General features: G+C 40.5%; 1 protein-coding gene across 6 annotated transcripts in view; it reads right to left on the reverse strand.

Moving 5' to 3' along the window:
- Nucleotides 1–5,546: 5,546 nt before the first annotated feature.
- The window catches only part of rnf152 (ring finger protein 152), a 51,930-nt gene continuing 36,876 nt past the window's right edge, over nt 5,547–20,600 (reverse strand). For 3 of the 6 annotated variants that reach the window (XM_030398560.1, XM_030398559.1, XM_030398561.1), the window contains one exon: nt 5,547–12,019. In XM_030398560.1, the coding sequence (XP_030254420.1) occupies nt 11,177–11,821 (645 nt within the window). In that variant the 5' untranslated portion in view covers nt 11,822–12,019 and the 3' untranslated portion in view covers nt 5,547–11,176. Of the gene's footprint in view, nt 12,020–16,047; nt 16,128–16,914; nt 17,125–20,600 lie in introns of those variants that run through there. The other 3 variants (XM_030398563.1, XM_030398562.1, XM_030398564.1) reach the window with 3 other exon arrangements.

Consider the following 20,600-nt stretch of genomic DNA (forward strand, 5'->3'; position numbering starts at 1 on the left):
GTGACAAAACCAGGTGTTTTTAACAAGAAATCAGGAGAAATACCCAGCTGTGTTTGTGAAGACCAGCATTGGATGTTTTCAACGAGGACATCTCAAGTCTTTGTTTGTGGTGGCAAAAATCTGATATATTTTGACGGAAAATCAAAACATTTCCAGCTGCGTTTGTGGTGGCAAAACTGGACGTTTTTAACAAGGCCACAGGAGAAATTTCCAGCCATGTTTGAGGACATTTTTGTAAAGAAGTTGGGACAATTTCCAGATGTGTTTGTGGAGACCAAATTAGGATATTTTTCGTGGGAAGTCAGGACATCTCCAACTATGTTTGTGATGGTGAAAATAGATGTTTTTCACAAGGCCACACCACATTTCCGGCAGTGGTTGTGGCAATAAAAGCAGGTGATTTTGACTAAGCCTAGAGATTTTCAGGAGGCCTTGGGGAGGCCAAAACCAAATATGTTTGATGGGAAGTCAGGAAATTAGTTTGAGGAAACCAAAACTTGGTGTTTTAAATTAGACCTCAGGGTATCTCCAGTTCTGTTTGTAGGGATCAAAGACACACACAAGAATGACATTTGTGTCTAAACCTAAGCAGAACATAAGCTATAAGCATCTTCACAAGATAAAGAACAGCGTTGTACAGTCGGTACTGTATATCTGAGCTCTCGTCTCTGCTTCCAGGACAGAAGCTGCAGTCTGACACTGCGACGATCAAACAAATTGAAATATGACAGCGTAATAAAATGACCCCCACTTAGCAGCAAATTCAGCAAACAGACGAGGAGGAAAATCAATCCTGTTACTCCGCCGATCATTCTTTGGAGTGCAGGTGTGTGTAATGACAGGTTAATTAGTGTGTGTGTGTGTGTGTGGCTGCACTTGCATACATGCGACCCTCATTCTCAGGGTTTTCAGAGTACGATGGTGCTCATTTGCATTTTGACAGCGTCCACCATGCATTACCAATCAATCCCACGCTCGTGAAATTCAGAAGCTAATCTTTTTTTTTTTTTTCTGGAGGCCGGCACCTGATGGAGAGCTCTTTGTGGAGCACTTCAGATTTGTTCCTGGCTGCATCACTGTGTGAAATAAAATCATGAAGTGGAGACTCAACTTCAAGAACAATTTATATTTCAGGTCTTTAGGGAATCAGAACTCGATGTCACTGGTTTGTACTCTCACTACTGGATCAGATTTAGCCGCGTGCTAATTTAAACAATCGGAGCAGAATTAATAAACGCTCTCCTTCTAAATACTTGACATAAAAATGAGCACTGGCATTGAAGTGGAAACATTCTGGCTTGTTTTTAAAAAAGTAATGAGTCATCTCGAGACCTCAGCTCGCATGATTTCTTAATGATGTTTAATGAGAGAAAATGTGTTTTAACGTTCTGACCTGTGATACTCAAGACTTCTCTGGAAATGCACCCTCACATTTTTTTTTAAACAAATCACTTGATTATTCATCGTGAACCACTCGACACTGTGATCCTCGACCACGTGGAGAAGCTCTCAGGAGTCCTGCACTCGTAGCATATTAACACTACGTGGCCAGAAGTATGTGGACGCGCAGACATTTACATCCCGATGACTCTCCGCTATTCTAGGAGGACTTGATGATACGACTTTGCTTGAGATGTAAGATCAACTACAGACAAACCAGATGCAACCAAACCAAACATTATAATTACTACTATTATATGCGTTTTGGCCTTCCGTATACGTAAACAACATTTCTCCTGATATTCCAAAAAGCCATTTTCAGTGTTTTAACAGGAAAAAAAATGTTTTTGGGGGGCTTTTGGCTCCTTTGTTTGACATCATAGTGTGTATCAAAGCAGCTTTCCGATTGAACCAAAGTACTGCTGGTTTGTTTACGTATAAATGTAGATCTGCTCTCCCTCTACGGAGGCATCAGATTGCGCTACTAAGGAAGCTACATCCTCCTCCAACACTCCCAATGTCGCTGGTTTTAGACGAGATCTGGTTGGACATTCAGCTGGTTGGACACTTTTGAGAAAGAAGTGGTCGTTGTTGAAGAACGGTGAGAGATCTTGTTGTTTTGGTTGTGCACTTGTGTTTGCGTTTTCATGCGGACAGAGGTTGTTTCTTTAAATACCGTTAGTGTGGATGACAGTTTTTCAAAAAGACCTGTGTACGTGTCGGAGAAGAGAGAAAGATTAGTCATCAGGACTGTTGAATTCTACTTGAAAGCCGAAGAAATCTAAGTTTTAACATATCTGTGATCTCCAAGGCATTGAAACTCGGCTTCAGCTGAGGATCTCTGCGATGATTAAACATCGTTCAGTTTGTTCTCGACTGTCTGAAGAGCTCGTTAGAGATATAACAGATCACACGTTCCTCTTTATTGTGGCGGCTTCTTCTCTTATCGTCCCTCTGTCCATCCGAGTCTCTGCTCGCCTGTCGAAAACACAATATACTGATGACAAGCTGACAAACTACCTCCTCCGGCCTCACCTCAGCCGTTCAGCTGGATAATAAATTACCTGCAGATTACCTTCAGCAGAACAAAGAGGACGGACATGTCCAACATTCACAGCGTTCTCAGTTTGAGTTGTTCTCCCACTTCATTGTATTTTCAAATGTCCGTTGACAGCCTCCAAGGTATTGAGGCCGTCTGATATCGGCTGTGAAAGCAGCTTATTATGACTCATGTTTACATTTTTGTCTTACGCGGCGACCTCTAGTGGCGGTGGTAATTATTACGGCAGCAAAGGAGGAAGTTAGGTGGAGCAGTAGGAAGAGTGTCAAAGTCTGTATGAGGAGAAGGAACCAAAAGCTGCTGAGTTATTCTGATATACTCACGTAGTTATGTAGTTAAAATGTGATTATTCATGATAAATTAATCAGTTGTGCTTCCATGTCTGGATAGGATGGTAACAGAAGAGAGATACGTACAAGTTACTGTGCAACCATTTTGACTGTTTATCTCAGAATTTTGACTTGTTTTCCCTCTCAAGATTCAACTTTAGTACATAATTTGACCTTTTAGTTTATCACTTTGGCCAATTATCTCAAAATCTTGTCATATTTATGACTTTATATCTGATATTTTACATTTATGACATAATTTCAACTTTTTGTCTCATAATTTTGACATTTTATCTCAAATTTGGATTTTTTTCTCATAATAATTAATTTTTGCCAAAATGTGACTCTTTATTTCATTATTTAAGGTTTTTTTTTACTTTTGATCTCATTATTCAACTTGGTATCTGATAATTTTTATCTTTTAGCCTCATAATTTGACTTTTATTTGATAATTTTGACTTTTATTTGATAATTTTGACTTCTTATCTCATAATTTTGTGCTTTTGTTTTCATAATTCGATGTTATATCTCTTATATTAACATTTTATCTCATAATTCAACTTTGTATCTCATATTTCTTTATCTTTAAACCTCATAATTTGACTCTTTTTTAAATATTCTTACCTATCTCTAATCTCAAATTTGTACTTTTTTGTCATAATTTTGACTCTTTGTCTCATAATTTGACCTTTTAGTTCATAACTTTGGCTTCTTATGTCATAATCCTCTCATAATTATAACATGATGTAGCCTTTTTTTCTCATTATAACAAAGTTTTATTTAATAATTTTGACTTTAATTAGATCATTTTGACTTCTTATCTCATAATTTCTAATTTTATCTCATAATTCAACTTTGTATCTCATCATTTTTATCTTTTAACCTCATAATTTGACTTTTTATTGAATCATTCGACTTTATCTCATAACTAAAACAGGTAATGAGTTGTTTTTTATTATTAATAGTCAGGTTAAGAATAACTCATTATGTGTCACAGCATGAAATCAACTAATTAGCAGGATATCTTAAAACCTTTTGAAGAAGCTGGAAAATAAGTGAAACCTGGAAACATCATTAAATCGTCAGTCCTGCGAGGATAATTGCAGCAGTTGGAGATGAAGCGCTGCTCCACGGTCGTCACGGTGACGAAGCGATCATTAGCAGCGAGCGGAGACGGCTGGTTCTGGTTCTGCTGGCCGTGATGAGCCCGGTCGTCATTAGCGGCAGCCTGTGAGGAATGGAGGTGTGTTTCTGCAGCGAAGTGGCTGCAGTTGGTCCCCGGAGAGCGTTAATTACCTCCCTCACACTATATCAATAAATGTTTGAGGAGAAAAGAGGCTCCTGAGGGTAAACAGAGAGTTCACTCAGCCGGGAAGTCTTCAATAAATAAAGCTACCAGGAAAATGCTTCTTTATCTCCCAGTGGAAAGAAAGAAACGTTTAGCAGGACGTTATCTTTGTTTCTGAGGCTGGAAATGTCAACTCGTGTCTATAATAATGGAAATTTATGTTAAAGATGAAAAATAACGTCCAGATATAAACATTTAATCTGAAGTTGTTTTGCTTCCTTGACACGTTTTCAGACTAATTTCTGCCGTTACAGGAACAAAATGCAAACTGAAGTCACAATTATGAGATAAAAAGTCAACATTTATCAAATAAAAATGACTTTGAATCTCATAATTTGACACATTTAGTTAATAACGTTTGCTTTTTATCTCGTAATTTTCCCAACATTATTACTTTTGATGTCATGATAATGATTTTTGATCAGAATTTTAACTTTTTATCTCATAAAAAATCATTTTTGTCTCATAATTGTGTCTTTTTTCACATTATTTCTGACTTTATATCTCAAATTTTGACTTTATTCTCATAAATATGACTTTATATCTGATATTTCTGACTTTAAATTTAATAATGCTGACATTTAATTACATGATTACACATTCTTATCACATCATTTAGGTTGTTTATTTAAAAATTCTTAGTTATAATCTCATCATTTCAACTTTGTATCTCAAATTTCCACTTTTATCTCTTAATAATTCATTTTGGTCCTGTAATTGTGACTTTTTCACATTATTTTGACTTTTTATCTCATAATTATGACTTTATACATGATATTTCTGATTTTGTATTTAATAATTTTGACATTTAATGACATGATTATGAGTTTGTATCTCATAATTTGGACTGTTTATCTCATAATTTCACATTTTTGCCTCAGAATTGTGACTTTTTTTGAACATTTCGACATTTTATTTAAAATTTTGTATTTTTATCTCATAACTTGTAGATTTTCTCATATTTGTAAATTTGAATCTGATAATTCTATATTTATCTGATTATTTGTTTTAAATCTCATCATTTTGACTTCATATTTCAAATTTCATTATTTTAATAAATTTATTCATTAAATTTATCTCACAATAATTCATTTTTGTCTCATAACTGTGACAGTTCTTCCTCCTTGTTTCTACTTTATATCTTAAATTTAGCCTTTTTTCACATAATTCCAACTTAATATCCAATATTTACGACTTTTAATTAGTTTTCATTTCATTTCTTTCACTGGTGGAAATGGGCGTCCATCAGACTAGTGGACAGAAAAACCTCCGTAACACACGTATAAATGAACGCACACCAGTTAAATGTTTCACTGTGTTCACCTGTCGTGTCTCAGTATGTAAATAAAGACGTCAGGAGTCGTCGTGATTCAGATTCAGAGCGTTTTGCTTTTAATAATTCACCAAAAAACAGCTGCTGCTTGCGTCGTCGTCCCAACGACACAAACAGGAAACTACAACAGGAACTTCACGGCATTTTTACAAACACACAGGCACAGAAATGACAAGCCTCCTTTTTCTACTTCTGCTCCTCCAGTCGTCTCTCTTTTTTACGTTTCTGTAAAAAAAAAAAAAAAAAGTTGTACAGGGCAGTTCTTCATTTAAAGAAAGGGAAAACAAACCAGACTCACGGAGGACTGGGAGGAGATTCAGAGGGTGATATTCTCCTAAATCACAGATGATGAATGTTTAAGAACAGATGGGTGTGAATATTCTGTCGTATCTTTACTGGATGCAATAACCAAAAACAGCTGGCGTGTCTCTGTATACCTTGTGTTTATCCTTGGGGTTTTTGTGCCTGACAGCGTTTTACAGAGTTCTCCTGGAATAACGATGGGATTTCACCACCTTCAGATCAATAATCTCATATAATAAGCGAACAAACGAGGCGCATTTGTTTCCCCTCCGCCTCGCGCAGAGCCTCGTTCGTGATGGATTGGCGGAGGGAGAAGACTAAAGACAGGTTCATTCATCATGAATGCAGCGAAGCCCAGTGTGTGGACGATCACAAAGAGCGTGTTCCTGCTGGTTAGACTGGTTTTCTGCAGGATATCGAGCATTTAAAGCAGTTATTTCCTGTTGGATGTTTTAAAAAGATGGCCTCAATCAAAGTAACTGCACTTTTCTTTCTTTGCCGTAACGATGATCTCCGTAACGATAATTAAAGGTTGTTATGGCTCCACAGGACGCTGCGTGTAATCTGATAAATTCCCTCCAGTGATGTCACTCAGCTGCCAGGGGGCATTGTGGGTAATGTGGGCGCCAGGTTTTGAAAAGAAAGAAGAATGCGTTGAATAAATATGGCGGCGTCTCTGGTTCTGTTTTATCGATTCTGATCATTTGTTTTGCTGCTTTTCAAAAACTTGGCGCCTACATTACCCACAATGCAACTCAGTAGTAGCGCTGAGTAGATAGTTCTACATACAGGAGTTCACTTAAGGTTTTACATTTAATGCCGAATTTACGAGGAAACCCCACTAATTAATAATTTGTCAGAGACGGCATTTCACAAGGTTTATAAAGTGTCGCCCAACTCAACAAATCACAAAATTGAGAGATTTTTAAAGGGAGTCTGGTAACTTTCTCCACAGGCGACAAAGAACTACTTCTATATTTGGAAAATATAATGTTTACTGTCAATAAAGTGTTGTCTGATTACATAAATGGAGTGTAAATGGTTCAATCAGTGTAATTAGTTTGTGCAAACAACTGCTAAATGTTGGCAGGTAAGAATTTAGCACTTTAGACACTGAAGCAGACATGCAGCCACAAACTGACACTTAACAAGGAAACAAGCGACTTCATGTTTTGATTTAATGCCGAATTCATAAACAGGCACCAATGATTAAGAATATTGTGAAGCCGTTTGGTAAAGTTGTAGTTAACTTTCTCGTCACTCAACAACTCTCAAAATGTTGTGATTTGTTAAGGGAGTCTGGTTGATATTGGGCCAACAAATTCAATCGTTGGATTGGTTGAAAGAGAGTGTTTACAGGGTAACCCATGGCAGGTTAAGAGAAACCAGAACATGTAATTCAGTAATCAGTCAGGACGGATGTTAACAGGTCTGAACAGCCACTGAGTGACATCACTGGAGGCAAATAATCAGATTACACTACTTGGATCTCAGAGTGGATCTTGAGTGGCGGCAGAACCACAGAAACCACTTCGACCATCAAGTGCCGAGAAATTAGCAAGTTTTTGCTCTCGAGCCGAATGCCCGGAGCTAAAAATATTTCAACTTTTCAGCCGAGGAGCGCCGACACTTCAACGGGCCTTCAGTACAGTCTCATAGCAACAGTGGGAGCTGAAACCAGCAGGCAAGTCCAACATGAACCAGTTCAGCTCATCACTGCATCTGTAAAACACGTAGTTCCTCCGCTGTAGCCTGAACGCTTTTTCACAACGTGCGCACAAAGAAGCCTCGAGCTGAAAACAGCTGTATTGATTTAAATGCCCACATCCATTTTTCTGTTTAAGAGGGAAGAAATCTCAGAGTTTCTTTGCTGAAATTAATCAGAGATGAGAATAAATCAAAGACGGATTTTGCTCACTTTGTAAAGACGAGGTTTAATCTCTCGTCACGGTCGAGACGAGAGTAAATCTCAAGACTCAAAGACGAGTTTCTGCTCGGTATTCGAAAAGAAAATGTTCGATCTTTCTTTAATGGTTGGGAAGCGACAAAATCACAGACTTTGCTTTAGTGAAGTCGCACAAATTAAGTAAAATGAATCCAGTGTTTGAACTAAATCTGCTAATTTTTTAAAAGAGATTTGCTGCTGAGAAGAGAAGAAATCTTAGATTTTGATGTAAGGCGGTAAAATCACCAAATGATGTGGAAGAACAGTCACATTTTAATCCCTCTGTGACTCGATCATCCACAGTTTAGATGAATTAAACAAGTGAATAAGGTGATATATGCATTTCTATATAACATTTTGGTACAGTATATAATCTTTTCTCCTCTTTCTCTCCTCATGTCGTGCATCTGTTGTGTCATAATAACTCTGGAGTGCCCGAAAACACACAGCGAGCTCCCCTTAACCTCAAATCACTCTTTTAAACAAACACGTCAACAAAAAAAACAACAAAGTTATCTGAAAAAGACGAGGAAATTACAATCATTCTGTACATCGCGAGGCTGCTGTACAAAAGAGTTCGCCCTGTTTGTGTGCACTGTACACTCCGTCGCTTCAACGATACACACAGCAAACAGACGCATCGCTTGCCTCGACATATAAAAGTGGAAAGAAAAAGAGAAACATCCATCTCCGCCGATGCGAGAGATATTCAAAAGCAGATAAATCGATACGGTCGTCATTAACTGGAGCCCTGCAGCAGCCGCCCACTCCTGACCCGTTACTGACCCACTACTCACACACACACACACCGTCACACCGTTGAGCCCGTTTCCACCCGCTTTCTAAATGAAGGGGACGGATGAAGATTGAAGGGAGTCGATAAACGTGTGGGCTGCCTGGTCAAAAGAGTGTAGAGTTGACGGCGGTGGTCTGCAGGTCGGGGACGGTTAGCTGATCAACGAGAGCTAATATGCTTAAGTAGCCGTGGGAAAATACAAAATGGATGCACCGCAAGAAAAGGAACAAAGACGGAAAGGTTTGTGGCCTCATCGAATAGCGCTGAGGGGTAAGTTAGTATCTTCTGGTTCCCTCGTCTCGACGTCAAGGGGTTTCTGGTTGGATGCCTGAAATAAGGTACAATATGTATGAAATTTGTTTTTAGCATCCTGTGCGAGCCAAGACTCCAGAAAGTGGGGTAGTTTTCAGAGCTACCTAGCCAACTGCAGCCATGGTTAGCTGGAGTTAGTGGCTTCACTGTTGAAATTTGTTTGAAATGTGTATTGGAAATGTGTCAATTCTTACTTATCGCATCTTTTTTAATACCTCATTCGTGAATTTCAAGGGTTTTACGTACCTCAAAGGAATGCTGTTGCTAACGAGTGGCTAACTAACTTCTAGCGATTTCATTTAGTCTTAAATAATCATAAAAGTGGTGTTCATTGGTGAAAATAATCTTGCTAAAAAAAACAGATAACCCATTGGCTTTTTGTCGAGGGAACTGGAGCGATGCTAACTCCGCTAGCCCACAAAAAAAAAGTAATTCCTGCAGCTATCCATTTTCAATGATGACTATTTGCTTCTATTTGCTTCTATTAACTCCTGGTCGTTTCTCACCAGGAGTTAATGGAGACCAATATCACTCTCATGGAGCTTCAGCCAGGATGTAGTTAGCTTAGCTAAGATTAGCTTAGCGTAAAGAATAGAAGCAGGGGAAACAGCTAGCCTGTTTAAAAAAAACATTCCTACCAACACCTCTTGAGTTCAGAAATTACTGTAGCATGTTTAATCATGTTTGTATAAGTTACGTATGGTAGCTACTACATAACATTAGCATGTAGCACAACCAAAACTGCCTGTGAGCAGGGATAAACAAATAGCTTTTCTTTAATTAAAGTTCAAAAACACACCTACAAACACAGCTAGAGCTGACAAATGACATGTTTTCTATAGTATGTTCAACCTGTACAAAACATTAAATCAGACTTAAAGTTATGTGCTATAGCTAACATGTAGCATGTAGCGCCTAGCATGACATTAGCCTACATCTGTTTTTTTGTACATATTAAACAAATACACACGAAGATACAGCATGGTAATAAGTGGACTTGAGAGGTGCTGATAAATTGTAAAGCTTTGAGAAAAGCTAAGCTAGCTGCTTACCCAGCTTCCAGTTGATGCTAAGCTAAGCTAATCACCCCTTGGCTCTAGATCCGTACGACACACGCACATGAGAATTGTGTCAATCTGCAGTGCAAATAAATGTATTTCCTAAGATGTCGAACTTTAGATTTTTACCTTCATCCAGTTCTGATGAACAGTATTTGAGACTTTTTGTTTTATATTTTTCAGACAGCTAGCGACCCACTTTAAGTCTGCACAAAGTTTTTTGAACATTTATAAAGAAATTGTCAGGAAAAGTTGACATTTGCCAATTCTGAGAGCCAAATTGATATGTTCAAATTAGTTGTGTTGTCCAACAAGCAGCCCCAAACCAAATTATATTGATATAACAATAACATAAAACAGAAAAAAAGATACAATTCTTATATCTGAGAACCTAAAACCAACAAAAGTTTGTCCTTTTTTTTTTTTGCCAAACAATCTCTCAGGACTCTCCAGCTTCTAAGCCCTAATACAGCAACTGACTACTAGTGTAGGCCTGTAATATGCTGGCATGAATGAACAATACAATCCATTTTTTATCATTTTTTGACAACAGTCCCTTTACAAACCACACAGAGCCCATCTCGACAGTTTGTTCTGAACAGGAACAGGTTGTGTAAAGAACAGAAAAAAAGAAAAAAGAAAGCTGTGTTGATTTTTGAAGTTTCCCAGATGATTCAGACGCGGGGCCAGAAGTGGGATCCTGCACAGTTAATTCCTGCAGCACCAGAGAACGAAGAGCAGCCAAGTCCGAACTCTTTGTACCGCAGCACCAGCTGGAGGCGCCGGGCGCACTCAGAACCTACACTCAGCTAAACAACACTATGATAACTGATGTACTTCTACAAACCACAGACAGCGTGAGTGTCAAATCGGCTCGCAGCCAAAAACATATCAGCAATCCAAAAACATTTCTGGAGTAATTCCCAAAGCGTTCTTTCAGAGGAGATGGAGAACGGGAAAAGGGGGGTGGGATATTCAGGGCCTGCTGGATGAGAGGAAAGGTTTGTTTCTGCATTTCCATTTTAATTTCAGTCATTTCAATAAAAAAGAATGGGACACAATGGCCGTTTGTGGATCTCCTCCCTGCCCTCTTCTTCTTCTGTTCTCCCTACGTTGCTCTGCAGTTTCCTTAGATGCCCATGATGTGAGTTTAGTCCCCTCTCCTCGGCAGAGTCCCGCCCTGAGGAGAGGCAGGGCCAGTGGGGGAATCCAGGGGGGGGTCCGCGGCAGTCCGAGCAGCCTCCCCTCGCCCTCAGCCGCAGGAGATGACAGTGAAGCGTTTGGAGATGCAGGACATGTTGTGCAGCACGATGCCCAGGAGGAAGAGCAGCACGCACGCCACCAGGATCACCGTGCACACGCCGGACCACGTGGAGCCCTTCCCTCCTCCGCCCACCGGCCCGGTGACTCTCCTTTCCCCCTCGCCTCCTTCCAGCCCCATCCCCACACCCTCCAGAGCCATACCCAGCCCCAGAGGCTGCTGCTCGGGCACGGTCACCACGGTCATCCCCTTCTGCTGCCCGCCAGGCAGGAAGCGACATCCCAGCTCCCCCGGCAGGCCGAGTGCCCGCTCCTTGGCGACTGGCAGTGGCAGCATGTAGCAGCCGTTGCTGGGGAGGCGGATGAAAACTGGCGTGTGCTCAGAGGCGTGAGGGATGGCGATGACGGTGATGATGTCCGGGTCGTCCGGGAGCTGGGAGACGGACAGTCCTGGTGGGAGCTTGGTGACGCCGCGGCACCAGGGACAACGGATCTCCTTCTGGCTGCTGCGCATCTGGGTCAAACACACCGAGCAGCACGTGTGGCGGCAGTCCAGGAGTTTGGGCCGCCGTCGGGGGCTGTAGTAGTTAAAGCAGATCTGGCACTCCAGGATCGAATCTTGGGAAAGAGTCTCCATGGTCTCTGATTGTATTCCCCGGTAAAAAAAAAAACAGCGAATATCTTCAGTGAAACCAACACGATCTTGCAGAAAGGTTGCAAAAACTCCAGGCGAAAACCACGAAATCACAACTGGCTCCTTGATGCTTGATGCACCTCCACCGTCCACGATGTCACAGTGATGTCACAGCTCGCCAGTGGCCACATGGTCCGTCATCTGCAACAGAAGAGAAGAGAAAGGTCTGTTGAGACGAGGGCAGTCACAGCCAGAGATAGAAGAAATTGATCGGTCAAGCAGTTGTCAACTATTAAATCAATCGGCAACTATAGTGATATTTGCATCTTGAGAAATTAATTAAAAGCTCTCTTTATCCAGAGCCACACCAAAAGTTAATGAGGTCTATTCTGAGGTCTACCCATCCTCTGAAATTGGTTCTTTTGTGTAATCCAGCTGACAAACGACACAACCTCCTTCATATAACTTGAAATCATATCGACATCGTCCTTTAAATCTCTGTAAATGATGCCAATCATCCCAAACATTCAGTAAGTGGAACAAATTGCACTTATACAGAGGACTCCTGGATGAAGTGGTCAGATAAATACATCATTATTCTGTACATCATACATTATACATTTCTGCCTCCAGCCGGCTGCAGCAGGGCTTAAGTTCGTGAAACCCCTTCGCCTCAGTATCTGCATTAAGTATGTCTAATACTTTTAAGCGTCTCCTTCAGGCCACAGACTCCATAAACAATCTATTCCTCCTCCTACTCGTCTTGCATAATCACGTCTACCGTGTTAATCCATGCGGAAGCGGTGATAGTTTACTTTTACAGATGATTAAACCCTGTCAAAATAGCACTGAGGAAACAATGAATACCAAACAGGGCCCTGCCGACTTCTTATTTTAATTTCTCGCCCCAAATTGTTAAGTGTGAAAACTGCTGAAGAGGAAAGACGAGTAGATTTTCTCTTTCTTTCTCTTTCCGTCTCTCTGCCGCTGCCATCGCAACCGAGCCGGTGTCCCTCCGGGTAACGGCTGATCGAGTGAAGGGTGAGACGGATGGCGATGGAGGGAAGGCGAGACGGAGAGGAGAGTGGTGACAGAAATGGAAAAAGGTGACCAACTGATTGCCCCCCAAACACTGTACATCTCAGAGCTTTATCAAAAACAAGATCTCAGGCAATTAAACTGCTCCTGGCGCCCCGTGGGGACGTGACAATGACAGATAAGAGTGTGTTCACACCAGGTGTGCTCGGAGCAGTTTGTTCACACTAGAGTCCTTTAGTTTGGTTCATTTTTTAAAAGGACAGAGGATGAAAACATTCGACCTTGGGCGGTCGTAAATAACTGTAACAAGACAAGGTTTAGGGTTCTGCTTATCGAGGCCTGAATCCTTCGGAAAACATCTCATCAACCGATCCGTCAATATCCAGGCGGCTGACGTCATCGCAGCAGACTAAAGATGATAGCCGAGATGCCCTTGTTGGTAGCGACGTCCTCCAGCTCTCCCTGGGGGATCCTGAGGCATTCCCAGGCCTCGTGGGATATATAATCCCTCTAGTGTGTTGTGGGTCTGCCCTGGGGTTTCCTCCAGGTAGTTCTGAACAGAATACCTGCTCCGGAGGCATCGGATCAGAAGTCTGAGCCAACTCGACTCTACTCTACTCTGGACTCTCTGCAAATGGAAGAGATCGTCGACATTCTGTTAAGGTTTAGGTTTTAGGAGTGCACCCATCCAATCCTTCAGACAGTCAACTTATTAAGTGTTTCCAGTTATGGCTGGGCACGATAAATCAAAATCCTAAATCTTAGGATTGTCCTAAAGATAACAAATATCATTTCGGTTTTTTTTTCGTAAAGTGCTCAGCGAACTACATCGTCCCGCTCAACACACGTTACCAACACCAACATGGCCGCTACCTCGGCACCGACAACGCAAAAAAAAAGGTGAAAATCACAATCAATCTGCTGATATTGACAACTGCAGGTATGTGAAAGGAGAGATAGTCAGCTAAACTCACTTTTGGTGATCGTTCAACGAGACAACGTCACTATCGCGACTGATTTCAGAAGTTAAGGAAGTACCGTACTTACTCTAACCTAAACCACCATGTTTTCCTAAAACTAATCAAGTTGTTCTAGCGCCTGAACCCAATACATAACATGATGCAAGTTAAGTAATAATTGCAACGTTAGTACAGTTGTAACTGAAGTTGGAAAAGTGTTGTAGTTATAACTTGTTCTGGGGACAGTTTTGGGAACAGTAATATATAGTATGTTGTTTTGGGAACAGTTTTGGGAACAGTTATATGCTGTACATTGTTTTGGGAACAATTACATACAGTACGTTAGTTTTGGGAACAGTAACATACAGTACGTTGTTTTGGGGACAGTTTTGGGAACAGTTTTATGCTGTACTTTGTTTAAAGGATAGTTTTGGGAACAGCTCATTACAGTATGTTGTTCTGAGGGCAGTTTTGGGAACAGTTATATACAGTGTGTAGTTTTCGGGACAGTTTTGGGAACAGTAACATACAGTATGTTGTTTTGGGAACAGTTATATACAGTACGTTGTTCTAGGGACAGTTTTGGGAACAGTTACATACAGTATGTTCTTTTGGGAACAGTTACATACAGTATGTTGTTTTGGGAGATGGTGGCAATTTACCTATTTATGGGTTTTGGTTCAAAGTTGTGTTGACACGTGACCATGGATGCAGAGTTTCATGGGAAAGACAGTCAAAGCCTTAAACGCTTCAGCATTCCAGTTAATACTGTAGTGAATCCTTGTTCGTCTGTTAAGTTCTACGGTCGACTCAGTCAATCCGCGGTCATCTCCATCAACTGCTTCAGCTCCATGTACGTCTCCTTCCTTTGCCCTCAACAGCAGCAGCACCACCACCAGCCTCCCCTAGCGAGTCACTCCCTCCCCTCCTGGGTCCGGAGGCCAGACCTTCCACTCCTCTCTCTGCACTCCCCAGCTGACCTAGTTTCTCCACACCGTTACCGAGTCAAAGTCGAAAAGAAAAAAAAACATTCTGGCAGTTTTATGGAGAAGTGAGGAGAGAAGGAATACGAGCTCAGGAAGCAGAAAAAGAAACCTGCCCTTGAGGGGGCGAGACAGCCCTGGGTATTACTGAATCCCTTCCCCAAAGATAAGGATTAGCTTTGATCTGACATAAATGCTTTGTGGCTCAATATTCCCATACACCCAGTCACCCTCTCTCTAGCCTTCCTTCTTCCTTTTCCCCCTCTGACTGAAAAGCTTTTCCCCTACTGCTTTACATCAATTCTTCATACTCTTCAGCGGGTAATTTCTTTCCCCTTTATTACCTCAGTCCTTTCCTTTTCCGAGACAACCTCTTTGACCTATTTTCTTCATGTCAAGGTCTAAAATAAAGCTGCGCAAATATACAAAACACATATGGAAACATTGATATTAACCAGAGTAATAACGAATCACAGGAGGCAGAATTTCTTGTATGAAAAGCTTAATTTCCGACAACTTACACAAGCTAATTTTGTGCTCCAGAAACCCAAAAACCAAGTAATAACTTGACCAAATTATTGAGCCATTCTTTCAGTTAATTTCCCACATCAATGACTTCATAGAGAAATAGGATGATTATGTTAGGGGAAAAAAAGGTACAACTAAGGCGAAATTCAAAAGTAGAGCTCGTCTGATCATCATTTTCATCACAGAAAAATCCACATTTAGTTTCTTCATCATCAATTTAAAGATTAAAATTAATCTCCAGAGTGCTTAACTTAACAAATAAAGTACATCTATTTACTGGAAAGGAAAGGAAAGGAAATTATGTCTTCACTAAATGATGGAAATCTCAGTAATTTGTCAACTAGGCTACTGAAGAGTAACAGGAGAATTGAGTTTACACTCCTGCTACACTCCAGTCCAGTAGGTGGCAGTATTACACCTTATAAGCTGGTTTGATAACCGGCGTTAAATCTGAAAGATGTAAAAATCTAAGAAGATGATGAAGTGAACTTGTTGTGTTGTCACTTAAAACTGCAGGTCACTGTTTAACGCTTCATATTCCTTTAAACTGAAACGTTCAGTCCTGCTTAGTGATTAGTTAATTTAAATCTGTAAACCAAAACACACCACCGGCTGCTAACAGCTAAAACCTAACAGCTAACTAGCTCACTTCCTGCCTACTTCATTCACAATGTAACATTATCCGTGAAAAAATAGGTTTTGCCCCGTCAATATACTTTACCGTGTCTTTTTACGTGTTAGATCTTGTGCCAAGGAGTTAGCTAGCAACAGTAATTACCACTGACAGTGCTTAAGATAGAGAGGTAACCATGGTAACAACATGAGTAGAGACGCATTGTTGTTGCCAGCTCCATTAGCTCTATTAGCTGTTCCACAAGCTACTAACAGCTAACTAGCTCTCCCAATTTAACACAGATTTGTTTTTCACTGTGAAGTGTTATTCAGGAAAAAAACATGCTGCGTCCCCTTATCGATGGATTTTACTGTGTCTTTTTTTATTTTAACATCACACTATCTTAGATCTCGCGCCGAGCAGTTAGCTAGCGACTTTAATTAGCGCCGACAGCGCTGTAAATAGAGAGACAGCTATGGTAACAACATGAGTAGAGACGATTTGTTGTTGTCACTCCTCTGTGTTTTTCGGAACTCAAACACTCCAGCTACATTAGCTCCATTAGCTGTTAGCATGTGAGGTCCACAAGCTGCTAACAGCTAACTAGCTCTCCGAATTTGACACAGAATTGTATATCACAGTTTAGCATTATTCAGGAAACGACATTCTCTGTCTTCTGTCAATGGAGTTTATTGTCTTTTTTTAATATTAACATCACACTGTCTTAGATCTCACGCCAAGTAGTTAGCTAGCAACTTTAACTAGCGCTGACACCAGAGCTGTAGAGAGACAATAACAAAAGTAACAGCATAAAAAGACGCGCTGTGATGTTTTCAGTGCTTTGTTTGGTTTGTTAAGCACAAGTTATACATTCTGTACAATTGCAAAAACCCCAGGATGGAGTGAGTCTCAGCCTCTTACCACCAGTCAACAATAAAATGTTTGTTTGTCTTTTAAATATCAGAGAAAACTCACAACGAATCACTTGCTTGTTGCAGTTGTATTCAGCAGGATGTGACCCACAGCCCATATTCAGTTCTACTTGTCACTGCTGCTCTCCGCCTCGGGTGGAGGAGATCATCTGAGGCAGCGATGAAAACACAGCCACTTTTCTCTCTCGGCGTCTGAAGACAACAACTCGTCTGCTCTCGAGGAGCCCTCTGAGGTCATGAGACTGCGGCGAGGAGCGACCGAGGCTGCAACTTAACAATATGATTTATCTGTTCAACTGAGCTGTAACCAGGGCAACCCTGATAAAAGCTGAAGTTGTGACCCATTTTCTATCGAACCTACATAGAAACACGACACAAAATGTCCAGGAGACGCTCCCGAAACAAGTGGAAGATTTGATTTAACCTCAATCTGCTCTATTTTTGTAAAAACGTGACTCTTGGTGGCGTTTGTGTGGCGTCATCGGGGAGGGGGGAGCGGGAGAGGACGTATGATTTGGTAATGAGGCAGGAGTGACCGAGCGCTGGCCTCCACTACCCCGACATGCCTGTGGTCCACTGGGAGTGACCAAACACACACATAGGGAACAGAAACACACACAGACACACACTCCCTCAGGGCCCCCACACACACACAATCAGCCGAGGAGAAAGTGCAGTCGTCCTAGCAGACAAGTTAAAAATAGCCACCATAGCCAGAAGTACACACACACACACACACACAGCTCCACCCAGCCTCCATATAATAAACTACCTGGGAGCAGCGGGGGGAGGTCAGCTCTGAGCAGCATGGAGGAAGAACTTGTTAATCTGCAAACCCTGAGGTGGTTTGAGTCGGTGAAATGTCAGCGAGATGATGATGATGTAACTGTTCATGTGCTGGTTCATTACAGGACACGACGAGTTCACATCGAGCAGGTGCAAAGCAGCTACCTGATAGGAGCGGGGGGCGCTTTCAGGCAATATCAGCTGCAATGACTCAGTTCCAGCGTCACGGATTCCGGGTTGTTTAAGATAACAAGGACGTCAGAATATGTTGTTAGTTTCAGGAAATAAGCTCTGAAATTCAGCTGGTTAAAAGGTGAAATCTGTAAATTACGGCCAGAATTCGAAGGCAGCTCCAACAATTGACAAGTTTGTCACGTATGCAACGTAAAGTATCTCAAAGTCATGTAATGTAGTGTAATGCTATGTACATAATGTAGCATTCATAACTGAATTCACATTAGAAACATAGTTATTTAACCAAAACTACAAGTTTTGTCATGTACATAACGTACCGTAAGGTTACAGTAATGAAAATAACACAACGTAGGATAGAGTCACGTACGAAATGTTGGCAACCTTAATACTTGAACATTAGTAACAGTTATTTAACCAAAACCCAAAGTTATCACGTACACTACATAGCGTACAGTAAAGCAATGAGCAACTAGTTTTGCCATATACGCAACTTAACTTAAAGTGACTTAATGTAGTGTAGTGTGACGTACATAATGTTGGTAACCTTCATAAGTGAATTTACACAAGTCACAGTTAACAAAATTACTAGTTTTGTCATGTACGTAACGTAATGTAACATTCATAACTGAATTCACATAACCAAACTTACATAACGTAGCGTAAGGTTACAGTAATTAAAGTAACAAAACGTAGGATAGAGTCACGTACGTAATGTTGGCAACCTTCATACCTGAACATAACAGTTATTCAGCCATAACCCAAAGTTGTCATGTACACTACATAGCATACAGCAAACCAATTAAAGTAATCTATAGCAACGTAATGTAGCATAGCATTCAGTACTTTATGTTGGTAACCTTCATAAATCACATAAGTAACACAATTATTTTAACCAAAACCACTAGATTTGTCATGTACGCAGCGTAACTTAATGTCATGTAGCTTCACGTAACCCTTAATAATTGAATTAACACTAGTAACAGTTTTTTTAAACAAAATCACTAGTTTTGTCATGTGCGTAACATGACATAGCGTAAAGTAATGAACATAGTGTAGCGTAACATACGTACAGTTGGCAACCTTAACTGTCTCCACATACTTAGCGCAGTTATTTTTACCGAAACCCCAAGTTTTGTTGGTACCTTTGTAACTAAATTCCCATGGGTAACGTACTTATTTTACAAAAACCACAAGTCTGGTCATGTACATATAATGTGGCATAAAGAAACATGAAAAGAAAAGAAACAACAATGTAGTGTAGCATTCAGAAAATGATATTGGTATCTTCATAACTGAATGCACATGTACACAACAGTTACTTTAAACAAGACCCCAAGTAACTTAATGTAATGTAAAGTAACGTAAAGTAACGTAACGTAGCATTCAGTACATACTGTTGGAAACCTTCATAACTGAATTCACATGAGTAAAGTAGTAATTTTAACTAAAACCACAAGTTTATTCATGTCCGCAACGCAATACAGCGTAAAGAAATGTTAAGTAACATAATGTAGTATTCAGTAAATAATATTGGTACCTTCATAATTGAGTTCACATATGTCACAGTTACTTTAAACAAAACCACAAGTAACTTAATGTAAAGTATTGTTACCTTATAATATGTATGTTATGTTGGTAACCTTCGTAAATGAATTCGCAATTGTAACAAAACATTAATAAGTCTAAAGCATGTAACTGAATTCATGTTATTAACATAGTTATTTTACCCAAAACCATGATGTTTGCCTGAACCCAAACAAACTGTGACCCTACAATGAAGGTCCGGTACACCTGGCGCTGGTACGCTGCAATGGTCAAGTTGTTTTGGGAGTCACTGGCAATTTACCCATTTCAGCGCTCCAGACTTTGACTTTTAACCCCGGCTGCACTGGTGCGTCTTATTTTTTCATTTAGGTGAGCCCCATTATGTAAATGATAGGAATAAATCTGTCTACTCACCCAGTTGGTGTTTGTTTAAAGTATTTTTTATGGTTTCTGATTTCCTGACCTGCTGAATATTGGGTGAATGCAAATTCAGTATTCAGTCGTTCAGGTTGAAAAATGACGCTTGGACAGGTGCCCATATTTACCTTCCCCTTCATGAGATTTTCACAGATATGACTCCATCAAAATTAAAGCCGTCACTCAACTCCTTCTCTAATATACCATCCGTTATTCCCCGGACGTTTTCAGATATCTTTCCCTCAGCAGATATGAGACACCGGAGAAACTGGCAGCAGCAAACACATTTCCTCTCACTTTTTTCTAATATGGCAGGAACAATGAAACGCGAACAGCTCTATTTGGAGTCCGTCCATGCGATTTGTGGCGCTCTGGCATCATATTTCTAACTAATTCCATTACGCTCCAGTGGACATTCACTCATTTCCAAATGACAGATAAATGCATTGTGCTGTGACGCAGGTGTTGCTATACGTTGAATTTATGCTAATTGCTCGTCACTGAAGCACTCTAAAACATCCTTCTTCTGTTTTTTATTTTTTGTATTTGTGACGGGAAAACTTCATCAGCGAATAAAAGCTGAGTTGGTAACAGAGCAGTCGATTAATCTCCGTATGGTTTTCACCACAGTTACAGTACAAACGTGTCGAATCAAAACGCGCTCTCGTCTCAAGTCTTGACTGTGGGCAGTGTGCTGAGCAGACATTTGCATATAGTTGATGTGCAGATTTCCTCACCCACACATCCAAAACTTTTGCATGGAAGTCAACATCTCTTCCAGAATAC

Source organism: Sparus aurata, chromosome 19 (genome assembly GCF_900880675.1).
Source record: "Sparus aurata chromosome 19, fSpaAur1.1, whole genome shotgun sequence".
Classification (NCBI taxonomy): domain Eukaryota; kingdom Metazoa; phylum Chordata; class Actinopteri; order Spariformes; family Sparidae; genus Sparus; species Sparus aurata.